This window comes from Danaus plexippus, chromosome Z (genome assembly GCF_018135715.1).
Source record: "Danaus plexippus chromosome Z, MEX_DaPlex, whole genome shotgun sequence".
Lineage (NCBI taxonomy): Eukaryota > Metazoa > Arthropoda > Insecta > Lepidoptera > Nymphalidae > Danaus > Danaus plexippus.
The window spans coordinates 13,335,227-13,347,353 of record NC_083559.1 but is presented as its reverse complement, the minus strand read 5'-3'; the positions used below and the strand labels follow the sequence as shown (position 1 = coordinate 13,347,353).

The following is a 12,127-nucleotide window of genomic DNA, read 5'->3' as shown; positions in this document are numbered from 1 at the left end:
AAGTTGTATTTGGCGTCATACCAAGGTTACGTAAAGCAATTACAGTGATTCAATTTTTTTTATCACCCAAATCCGTTTTAGCGCGAAAATGAGAAAACAATGATTTAACAGATTAAAAATCCAAAAGTGACAGTTTTTTTTTCTTGTAATATTATTAATGGCCAGATATAAGTGTATTAAATTAATATTTAACATCAGCTGTTGTTATGTTATTGTGTGTGTTTTAGTTTATTTTGTTTGTAATAGAATTCTACGAGATACAATGACTTTTCTATATACAGAGTTATATTATTGTTTTTTATTATATTCTCTTGTTTGTAGGAATTGGAATCGAGTCTGGAGTTAGAAGCGACGTCCCGGGCCCGTCTTGAGGGACAGTTGGCTAGACTGAGGGACTCTCACGAACAACTCGCCAGTGAACTTAGCGCAGCACGCGCCAAAGATCACCAGGCCGCGGAGGAAGTTAGAAAACTTACAAGACAACTGAGGTTAGTTAGTTAGTTATAGAAAATATAATATAAATATGTGAAAAACAAAAGTCCTGAACGAGATTCGAACCCGCGAACTTGATGGGAAATAAAACGATACCCTCGTAAACATGTAACGGAAGTAGCTAAACAGAGCCCTGCTTCCAGTAAAGTTTTTAATATTCCATTTATATATATATTGCGTAATAAAATTTAAATGAAATTATGTAGCTCACTGTAACATAGTGTTAAATATAGTCAGTATTTTAAATATTTGGCCAAGCATACTAAAATTACACAAGCGGCTTATCTATAAGAAGTCTTGCTAGACGAAAATTTACTTTCGTTGCAATATAGAATAGAAAATATATTAAACCAAATCTATCCATTGTCATCTTGTTTGTAGTAAAAAAATATATTTTTTTAATGTCCAGGGAATTGAAGGAAGAGAACGCAGCTCTGTCGTCTAAGCTGAGCGAGGTGTCGCGGGCTAAGAGCACGGCAGAGGCGGCAGCAGCGGCCGCAGCAGCGGAGGCCTCCGCCGCCCGGGACGAGGCTCGCCTGGCGGCACGTCGTGCGGCAGCCTTACAGGAAGCCATCGCGGGGGATCTCTCCAGCCCCGGGGACTCCAGGGACACTGACAGGTGACAGGATATGACGTGATCACGTGATATGATATCCTTACATTAAAAATCACTGTAAAGTTGTTCGTTTGCTTGCTAGTTAATGATAACCCCCAGAAGATTTTATCCCATCTTCTGTTACATTGAAGTAACTTTACTCTCTATACTAGGAGAAGCATTTGCTGCAGTCCCGATCAAAACGCGGTCCACAATATTTAAAGTCGTTTTTTTCCGAGTCTAATGAACTATTTTAGAACATCAACTATATTACAAACGCATGTCAGAAAAAGATGGAACTACATGTATATTGTATAGCTTCAAATAAGAGCCGCTCATTTGAATATTAGTTACATCAGATCAAACCGACTCCAAAGATATATACTACTTCGTTATATTTAAAATTTACTATTTCACTAAGTCGCTTTACATTTGTTGGTCACACTATAATATAGTGAAATTATGCAATGTTTTTTACATACTAACTATGGTCAATGCAATTTTTATTATATATATTTTTTTATATTTCAGCGACAACGACAGTTACAGTTCTGATGAATCGATAGGGACGTTCCTCGCCAACCACAAGCTGAGCCCGTCAGTGCCTTCGCGTGCCAGTCTTCATCTAGACTCACAGAAGTAACTTGGAATTATTAATCTAATTAAACATACAGCAACAAAACCATAGCAGTTCATGTAACGGCAAGCTCGGACTTAGTTTAGAATGATCGTATCAAAAATATTGTATTTATATGTACGTTGTACATTGATCTTGAAGATCAGTTATTATGTTGATAGTACAATATACTTGAGTACCAGGCCTCTGTCCAGCAGTGATAATATTAATAAATAATTTCCAGATCCCAAAGCCCGGAAGGACGTCAGAGCAGGTCGAGCGTCGGTTCTAGCACTAAGTTGAGTCCAACGAAGGAATCGTTCGCATAACAGCCGGCCGCCGCGGGCGGACTGCTCGCGGGCGCGCTGCCGCTGCTCTGTACAGCATTGTGTACTAGGCAGCGCTCGCACAACACACATAGGGTTATTGAGTAGATGGAACGGAACGGAAGTCAACAGACTCTATTTTAATTTACCACCTTACATGCTAGCGATAAAGTTTAAAGTTGCTTGTCACCACTGCTGTTGTGTGTCGTTTCATGTAATGACCTTAGTAATGTGTTTTGACGTATATAGTCGGTGTAGTGTTGTGCTTATGGCTTACGAGTTATCGATCGAGTCGACAGCATATTGTTTTATGTATGACTTGCAACAAGTGCTAACGGTCTTACGAATGATAACAGCGATCGGTATCATATATGGATATTTAGATTCGACGAAATTATTGTATGAATAGATAAACTATGCATGTATTTAACATTGTATGATAGGAAAATCATTAAAAGTAGACTTGTAGTAGACATTACCTTAAACTAAAATCACAATCAAATGATTTTAACGATAAACAAACACATACAAATTTTAAAATTTTCTTAAAATATAGACCGCTTCTAGAAATCAATTTAACTTTTGACTATAATAATCTGCTCAATATTTAATATATACAATAGGCGATTCTATAAATTTACCTATTCTATTTCTATTTGTAGTGTTTGACTTAATGTTCTTCGTGTGTTTGCTATCGACATTTTGACACATGTAGTGTTGCCAAGTTATCGATATATTTGTGAAGTGTATGCATTCCAAAATATAATATCCCATTTTTTTTTTAAATGAACTTGGCTTCTCAAACCGCTTTCATTATAAATGGCCTGATTTAATTTATTTTTTAATTTATATGTAATTTCAGTGTATAGTTGTAACAGCGCTGGGCTATCAGCCAGCGAGTCAGTATTTAGATGAAATAAGATAAACAATTTTTTTATTATTAGGTTGATTGTTATTTAGTTAATTAAATGTAAATAAATAGATTGCATATACATTTTTATTATTTAATTTGTAAAATTTGTGTGAGCAGACTGTTATATGATTTATTTGTTACAATTAATATGTTGCTCTATAGACGAACAAACATATCTGTTAGATTATAATCAGCGATATTGAATGGTTTGTTCTAATGTAATTTTAATATTTAGCGGAATGTAGTCCATTTTTATTAATGTATCGTGATCGTATATTTTATCACATACAAAAAAAAAAAAAATTTTTTTTCTGTATACTCTTTAGATATTGTGTCTGTAACCAAGTATAAATTTATATTAACAATTAATATATTACTTGTAATGATAATATGTAATGAGATGTTACTGCGTTCGATATTGGTTGTAAAATTAAATATTTAATAAAGTAACTACGAATATAATGCTGTTTGAATTTATATGTAAGTTTGTGAGTGGTACGGGTTTAAACATATCTGACGGGGTAGGTATATTTTGCCCTGTCAGATATGTTTCGTCTAAACGAACACCAATTATTCATTGTTATAATCATGAAATAGTTAAAAAAATTATAATAACCACGTTCGTAATAATAATTAATTTAAGTATCTAACCAGAAGATTTTGCTAAAAATATTATTTCGCTTCCTACACTTTCACCCTCAGAACACCTATAGTTTCTAATTGTTTAATCATATATCCAGGTTGTTATTATCATGTGCAAAGAATTATGAATGAAAAAGAGTGACAATAAAACATTAATAGTTGAAACACCATTTTCACTGATGGTATAACTAAACCCAAACCTAAACTGTGATATAATTCTACCGACTAAACTACCTTATGTGAATCTTAATTAAACTTAACAAGTAACATTGGACGTGAAAAATAAACAAATTTTATGAATATATTTTCTAGCCTAAAACAACAAATGGATTAAGTTTAATCGTGAAGTACTAATACCACATAGGACGTATATACAAAACAATTTCCGAAAAAAAGATTAACCACATTTCAAAATACTACTATGGTTTTCTTTCATATACATTTTATAATCACAATTCAGGGTTTGTACTTGCTATTGCCTGCTCTTGGTTGGTATTTTAATTTAGTGCATTTCCAATGAGCAAAGAATTGCAAAAATCATTGATTTTTTATCTATATTAAAAAAAAAACCAAGCTCTTGTGACAAAGTAAAGAGAAAAACTTTTGCGCTAATTAAATCCCCTCTTATGAAAGATAGAGGAACGTATTTTTTTTTCTTGGTATTGGATTTTAAATAAGATATAGATTCATCATTCATATAAACTCATTTACATGGCTAAGAGTAAAATTATTGGATTAAAATGCATTATTTTAACTGGAAATCTTCAATTTAAACAATTAGTTTTTGTTTTGTCGCTGTTTAGAAATCATTACCGAGTTTTCTTTGGAGCCGAAAAATTGTCTTACATTAAAAAAGTTATAACAATAAAAACAAATCTAAATTGGTACATTTTATTTTCAGTTTTAAGTATTTTTGATGCTTACAATACAGAAGACTTCAAAACTATTATATAAACTGTGCATGCCATGTCTACCAGAACGATTAATCATAGACTAAAAAATACTATACGCCCCTTGAAGGCTGTTAAAACTACTTAGAGAAATTTTCAAGAGTTTCTGTAAAAGTATTGGATTTTTAAACAAAATTTGTTAGTAATCTTTCACTATATCACATCTTTTCTTAAGTAATTCCTTCATCTTTATAAAACTAAGTGTACAATTATGAAAAACAAGAAATTGTTAAGTTATTGATTTTCTTAGGGCAAGGTGAAAAGAAGTTATAAAATAAAGATTAAGCGGCCGGTTAAGTTGGTTTTCATCTTTTAAAGAAGCCAACAAAATGACTGATTCAAAATACTTCACAACTACAAAGAAAGGCGAAATATTCGAGCTCAAGTCGGAGCTGAATAGCGATAAGAAAGAAAAGAAGAAGGAAGCTGTTAAAAAGGTAAAGAAATCATAAAAAGTTTACTTACTAGTGACGGCGTTCAAAAGAAATTTTCATTTTACATTTCATGTATAGATTATCGAATTAAGAATGGTGAAACAGAAGGGGGTAATTGATATAAAAATTTTAGGTGATAGCTTCCATGACCGTGGGCAAAGATGTGTCAGCTCTATTCCCTGATGTTGTTAATTGCATGCAAACCGACAACTTGGAACTCAAGAAGCTGGTATACTTGTACCTCATGAACTACGCCAAGTCCCAGCCGGATATGGCTATCATGGCTGTTAACACATTTGTCAAGGTATGATTGCGTCTTTGACGGTGTCCATATTGAATTTGATTAAGGTATCTTGAAACTTGGTTCAGCTTTCTAGCAATATGCATGTTGTGGACTAATAGAATGAAACAGTTCGCCATTCACTGAACTGGTAAATTGGATGAGTTATTATAAGATTATTGTTTTCTTAACAAGAACTGCATAGGTGGAAATTTTTATGTTTATTAAAACGGATCTAATGATTAGTCTCTGGAATACGATATGTATATATATGATAAATTTTAAGTTAATTGTAACATAAGTTTATGTAAAATAAATGTTACAAATCATTGGAATGTCTTTGGAATTAATTTGATTGCCTGCGGACACAGGAATACCAAATCATGGTTATATTTATATTATAAAGCTATTACATGACTAAATTAATTATATATGAGACGAATAAAGACGTAGTTTAGCTATGTGTGTGTGTGACTTGTCTTTTTTATCGTTTTAATGTCTACTGTACCATATTATGATGGGTGGAAGGATCTACCAACATACCAGCTTGTTAAGGTAAACATATGATCCAAATCAACTCATCTGTTTGTAGATTTACACATTACTTAATGACATTTAGTTACATAACTCACGTAGCACAAACAAACATGCATGTCGGCAACCCATCCACATTTGCATGTATTGAAGGTTTGAATGTGTAAATCTACATGAACATTACAGTAATAAATATATATCGGTTATGTCATGACCCATTTATAGAAGCACATTGGCTATTTTATGATACCATACTGTGGAACCTTGCTAAAATAGCAGTTGAAATATTTCCTCGGCTTGCATATCACATAATATGAAAAATGACTGTAGTCGCCCTCACTACTATTCATAATTTTATATCACCGAAGCCATATTTGGTCAATTTTAATTATTTTTATTAGAGTTTGATACACGACAATCGCTTAGAGAGCTTCAACTGCATTAATTCCACGCCACATGAATATCAAAGCTTGAAAAATATAGTGTATTTATACATATGTAAAGTCAGCGGAATATATTCTCAGCATCTATGATTTATGCAAATAGTTAAAACTAATTTTCATTAAGGTAGAGCTTCTTGATTATTCTGTCATTAGGAAAATTGTTCTTCCTCTCTGCAGTACTTTTTGGAATCATGGTAAATGCCAAATAGTAATTGCCAAACTTCTATATCGGGCAGTTTGCCAAACAGAAAAAAAATATGCCAAACTGTTCATAAATCATTCGGCATTGCATAGTCCACAGCTAATATTGACAAATCATGACAACTTAGCAAGTTTCTACCGTATATGCTTATAGTCAAATTGCTTCGGTAAGGATATGGATGTTTTATTACAAATCAAAAGACATTGTGAACGCAGGATTGCGAGGACTCGAATCCTTTGATCCGTGCTCTGGCTGTACGGACCATGGGTTGCATCCGAGTGGACAAGATCACGGAGTACCTCTGTGAGCCCTTACGGAAGTGTCTCAAGGATGAAGATCCCTATGTCAGGAAGACGGCTGCCGTGTGCGTCGCCAAACTGTACGACATATCACCCAGTATGGTGGAAGATCAGGTATTATACATTGCCGTCACTGAATCGTTGTCTACAAGTTTAAAATTGAATTTTTCGTGTCATCCTTTCTTAACCAGTTTACACGTTCTATATTATCTACAGGGTTTCCTCGATCAGTTAAAGGATCTGTTGAGTGACTCAAATCCTATGGTTGTAGCGAACGCTGTCGCAGCTCTCTCTGAGATTAATGAAGCCAGTGTATCCGGACATCCGCTTGTAGGTGAGAATTAAGATATTGGTACAATTTTGTCAATAAAATGTCAGTATATACATTTACATATGATTTGTAGTGAATCTCAAGCTGAGATGGATATCATCATTGCTTTCGCTACACAGTTTTGAGTTCTAAGCCTATTCCAAGTATTTTTTTAACATGACGGTGGCAATAGGGTTGACACTCGACAACCAGTCTATTGGTAGATATTCTAATGTGCTATATTTCCAGAAATGAACGCCCCAACCATTAACAAGCTGCTGACAGCCCTGAACGAGTGCACGGAGTGGGGTCAGGTGTTCATACTGGACGCTCTTTCGAACTACTCCCCTCGTGATTCACGCGAGGCTCACTCTATATGCGAACGTATAACACCGCGTCTAGCCCACGCCAACGCCGCCGTCGTTCTGTCAGCCGTCAAGGTAAGCTTACGTTAATATACAAACTTCTTCGTTGTTGTTTTTATACGTTTTTATATTTTATCACTGTATTCACATATTATTTTCATTCAAAGGTCCTCATGAAGCTCATGGAGATGTTATCAGATGAGACGGAATTAGTGAGCACTTTGTCCAGGAAGCTGGCTCCGCCCCTTGTAACGTTACTGAGTGCTGAGCCCGAAGTCCAATACGTAGCGCTACGGAACATAAACCTTGTGGTGCAGAAGAGACCGGATATATTAAAACACGAGATGAAGGTGAAATATTTTATATAATATATTTAATACATTGAAAGTTTGTTCTCTGTGAAAGAGAGATGACCACTACTAAATAAGTTGTGTGAAGCAACTTATGACCTTGAACTCTACTAACAAACAATTCCGCCCAGGTATTCTTCGTGAAGTACAACGATCCAATCTACGTGAAACTGGAAAAGCTGGACATCATGATACGTCTTGCGTCTCAAGCCAACATCGCGCAGGTCCTGGGCGAGCTGAAGGAGTACGCCACGGAGGTGGATGTGGATTTCGTGAGGAAGGCCGTCAGGGCCATAGGACGGTGTGCCATTAAGGTGACGTACACTCACCAACACAAGTTTTAGACACTATTTTATTGATATAAAACACTCTGGATTTCAAATGTAATGTTCAAAACATCAGTTTAGAATGTGAAATGCTTCATAAAGTAAAATATACATAAATTTGGATATTGTATTTGAAATCCAGATCGTTTTTTTTTTTGGGAATATTAAATTTTTATGTCCATTAAATTAATGTATATCTATATTTAACGAAGCGCTTTATCTGACTGTAAGTTTTGGTTTAGCATGTAATTGAGATATTCGTATTATGACTGCGTGAGTTAACGAATACGTTATTGTAGGTGGAGCCTTCAGCGGAGCGTTGCGTGTCAACCTTACTGGAGTTAATTCAAACCAAAGTGAACTACGTGGTACAAGAGGCGATCGTTGTCATAAAGGACATATTCCGTAAATATCCCAACAAATACGAGAGCATTATAAGTACGTTGTGTGAGAATTTGGACACACTCGACGAGCCTGAGGCGAGAGCATCAATGGTGAGTAGATTATACGTTGACATAAAATATACGAAATTATATCAATACGTGATTTAAATACTATGCAAAACGGTCCCACCAGCTTCAACAACTAAATTATCTGTCCCTTATAATACAAAAGTTTTAGATACGTGTTTTTACCTGAATAGCATAATTTTGAAACTTGTTAAAGACGAGCGTTTGTATTATTTAGTTATGCTAGAATTTGTTTTATTATAATTTAACGTTAACTGAATGTTATATAACAAAGGTTTGGATCGTGGGCGAGTACGCTGAGAGGATTGACAACGCCGACGAGCTCCTCGACTCTTTCCTCGAAGGTTTTCACGATGAGAACGCCCAGGTAATGTTGAAAAAATCTACTATATGTTATATATATGTATATGTATTTAGAAAATTATGTTAAATGAAAATGCATTAATTATCTTCTACAGGTCCAGTTGCAGCTGTTAACAGCTGTTGTGAAGCTGTTCCTGAAGCGTCCAGCTGACACCCAGGAGCTCGTGCAGCATGTATTGAGCCTAGCCACACAGGACTCGGACAATCCAGATCTCAGGTACATAGTACACACTTAACACACACGGGTGATGTATTGCTTATGCTCGTAAGCTTATATGTGCTTGTTATTGTTATAGGGACCGCGGGTTCATCTACTGGCGTCTACTGTCAACGGATCCGGCTGCGGCTAAGGAGGTGGTCTTGGCTGATAAGCCTCTGATCTCTGAAGAAACGGACCTCTTGGAGCCGACCTTGCTAGACGAACTCATCTGCCACATAAGCTCGCTGGCGTCTGTGTACCACAAACCACCTACGGCATTCGTCGAAGGTACCGTAACCGTACACGTAATAATTAAAAATATACGGTCGAATAGAAACCACAAATTTTGTATTCACTCAATAATACTGGTATGTTATCATATTTGTAACACGACTTTAATGATGATATAATTTATATATATGTATGTTTGTTTGTTCTTATACAGGTCGCGGCGCTGGTGTCCGCAAGAGTCTACCAGCTCGCGGTCACACCGCGGACGAGGCGCCCGCGTCTGCGCCCGCTGTTATACCAAACCAGGTAAAATCATATAGAAATATGTATTAATAATGAAAAAAATGTATCTGGCTGATTTGTATGCAAAACTTAAACACGAATTGACAGATTTAAAGATACTTGTAACTTTATAAATTAAAAATTAGCTTCATATGCCGCTTGAATAACGTCGTACACTACGTAGAGAGCAACGTAGCATATAATAACTCGTTTCTGATAAACTTCTTCTATAATTAATATATACTGACAGGAGTCCCTGATCGGTGATCTACTGTCTATGGATATCGGGGCCCCGCCTGCAGCGGCGACCGCGCCAGCACTCGACTTACTGGCTGGAGGGCTGGACGTACTTGTATGTATAATAAATATATATATTTTCATTAATTATTATCTAATTTAATTCAATGTATATAAGAGTCATCTGAAAGCTATTTTGGCGAAATATGTGATTTTATACATGTTTGTCATATAGCTGGGCGCTCCTGAGCCGACAGCCAGCGTCTCTGGTAGCGCGACCGGTTTACTCGGAGACATCTTCGGAGCGACAGCACCCGCCTCATACGTACCACCCAAGCAATGTTGGCTGCCGGCTGATAAGGGAAAAGGTGTTATAAAACAATAAGAAGAGAATTTTCAACAATCTCTATAACACATTTATTCATATTATTAATAATATATTTGTTATCTTATGAAGGTCTGGAGATTTGGGGTACATTCAGTCGCCAGAACGGTCAGCTTCGCATGGAGATGACGTTCACTAACAAAGCCATGCAGGCGATGAGCGGGTTCGCCATACAACTCAATAAGAATAGGTAACCAAATACTGATTTCACATACAACACATATTAACAATTATAGGTATATGAAAATAGTACGTAAAATACATAGGGTATATTTTATTCATTCTGAATTTCAATAACCAAAGCAAATTCTTCTGCGATTTTGTTTAAAAAATTATACTTTACAATACGATCTTCAAATTTTAAAGACAATTAAACCGACACAAGTAGGTCTTGATCATTAGAGTAATTCAGTTAAAACAATATAAGGGATAACGGGACAGTGAATGACGAATAGTTGAATTATTATTTAAACTGTGCCAATACTCTATTAATAATCTGTTTAGTTTCGGCGTGTACCCTGGAGGCGCGCTGTCTGTTGGAGCGCTCGGGGCGGGGGCGCGAGCTGACGCGCCTCTACCTCTGGCTACAGGCGGACCCGTTCAACGTATGGAACCTCTCAACAACCTGCAGGTAGAGAAACATCTACACAACACCTTAACATAAACTCACTCACAGTTAAACACTAAAGATAAGCACGAAAAAATAATTATAAAGTAATCATTCAAGTTACTCTTACTATTTTTTAGCTGATTCTATAGTTCTTATTTAAAGAAATCAATATAAGTATATACATTTAAGAGCAATATGATTACAGGTGGCTGTCAAAAACAATATAGACGTATTTTACTTCGCCTGTCTCATTCCCGTTCACATCCTGTTCACTGAGGACGGACAGCTGGACAAGCGAGTGTTCCTCACCACCTGGAAGGAAATCCCAGCTGCGAACGAGTTCCAGCACACCATAACGAACGTCGTTGGCACCGCCGATTCGATCGCACAGAAAATGACCCTCAACAATGTTTTCACCATCGCTAAGAGGAACGTCGAGGGTCAAGACATGTTGTACCAGTCCCTCAAACTGACAAACAATATATGGGTCCTTCTAGAACTGAAGCTGCAACCCGGCAACCCAGAGGCCACGCTGAGCCTCAAGTCCCGCACCGTAGAGGTCGCTAATTGCATTTTCCAAGCTTACGAAGCCATCATTAAATCGTAATCTCACTACTTCTATATGTATATGGTGATCAAGTTGATGAATGATAAGACTATGATTGTAAATTCCATTAGTTATATGAGCGTTCTTTAGAAGTATATATAATGCCTCGTAGCTTACTGTTTGCGAGTTTTGTTTAGCGCTCTTAATCATATTATAATTATGAAGTTATTTAAATAAATGAACTTATGTTAAACTAAATTTTTATTTAACATTTCATACCTCTCGATATACTTTAAATATTTAATTTATAACCATATATCGTTCGTTTCAGTTTTAAAGCGTGGTATTCGAAAAGAGAAAGAAATGTTTTTTTCTTAATAAAATATACTGCAACAAATCGTTTTGCTTAATAGACTAATTATAGAATTAACTAACTGTGAACGGTATGTTATTTTTAATTCATTTTCACTGCACTGAATGAAGTTGCAGACAAAAGTTATTATCTCAATTTCAGTTTCAGTTCAAGTCTTTTAAAAAACAAATGACGATTTTAGCAACAAATGTAGCAACATTAAAAACATACATGATTTTTACAGCAAATACGCTAAGATGTTTACGTCCAACACGTTTATTAAAATCCCAGAATATTACTTGAAGAAAATTATTTTAAGTAAAAAGATTATTTTTCTTACTATAAACCCCTGTTTTAAAAGTCTTTTAACCGTC

The 12,127-nt window shown here is 35.6% G+C and overlaps 2 protein-coding genes across 7 annotated transcripts in view; both read left to right on the top strand.

Annotated features, from left to right (window-relative positions):
• Positions 1-3,404, top strand: part of LOC116777326 (unconventional myosin-XVIIIa) — a 112,106-nt gene extending 108,702 nt beyond the window's left edge. For all 4 annotated transcript variants that reach the window (XM_032670810.2, XM_032670809.2, XM_032670811.2 and 1 more), the window contains 4 exons: positions 322-488; positions 902-1,111; positions 1,619-1,726; positions 1,948-3,404. In XM_032670810.2, the coding sequence (XP_032526701.1) occupies positions 322-488; positions 902-1,111; positions 1,619-1,726; positions 1,948-2,032 (570 nt within the window). In that variant the 3' untranslated portion in view covers positions 2,033-3,404. The remainder of the gene's footprint in view (positions 1-321; positions 489-901; positions 1,112-1,618; positions 1,727-1,947) is intronic.
• Positions 3,405-4,539: 1,135 nt separating this feature from the next.
• On the top strand, positions 4,540-11,659 carry LOC116777741 (AP-1 complex subunit beta-1). 3 transcript variants are annotated; one of them, XM_061525984.1, is made up of 19 exons: positions 4,540-4,672; positions 4,785-4,971; positions 5,102-5,272; positions 5,777-5,803; positions 6,643-6,840; positions 6,943-7,060; positions 7,286-7,476; positions 7,569-7,751; positions 7,883-8,065; positions 8,377-8,571; positions 8,822-8,914; positions 9,006-9,127; positions 9,207-9,397; positions 9,555-9,646; positions 9,873-9,974; positions 10,095-10,227; positions 10,317-10,434; positions 10,749-10,875; positions 11,060-11,659. In XM_061525984.1, the coding sequence occupies exons 2-19, from the start codon at positions 4,864-4,866 to the stop codon at positions 11,459-11,461; spliced, it is 2,754 nt and encodes a 917-aa protein (XP_061381968.1). In that variant the 5' UTR covers positions 4,540-4,672; positions 4,785-4,863; the 3' UTR covers positions 11,462-11,659. The 3 variants fall into 3 exon arrangements, with proteins under 3 accessions (XP_061381968.1, XP_032527330.2, XP_061381969.1); XM_032671439.2 differs by having other exon boundaries at positions 4,557-4,708; XM_061525985.1 differs by lacking the exon at positions 5,777-5,803 and having other exon boundaries at positions 4,557-4,708.
• The last annotated feature ends 468 nt before the right edge of the window (positions 11,660-12,127 follow it).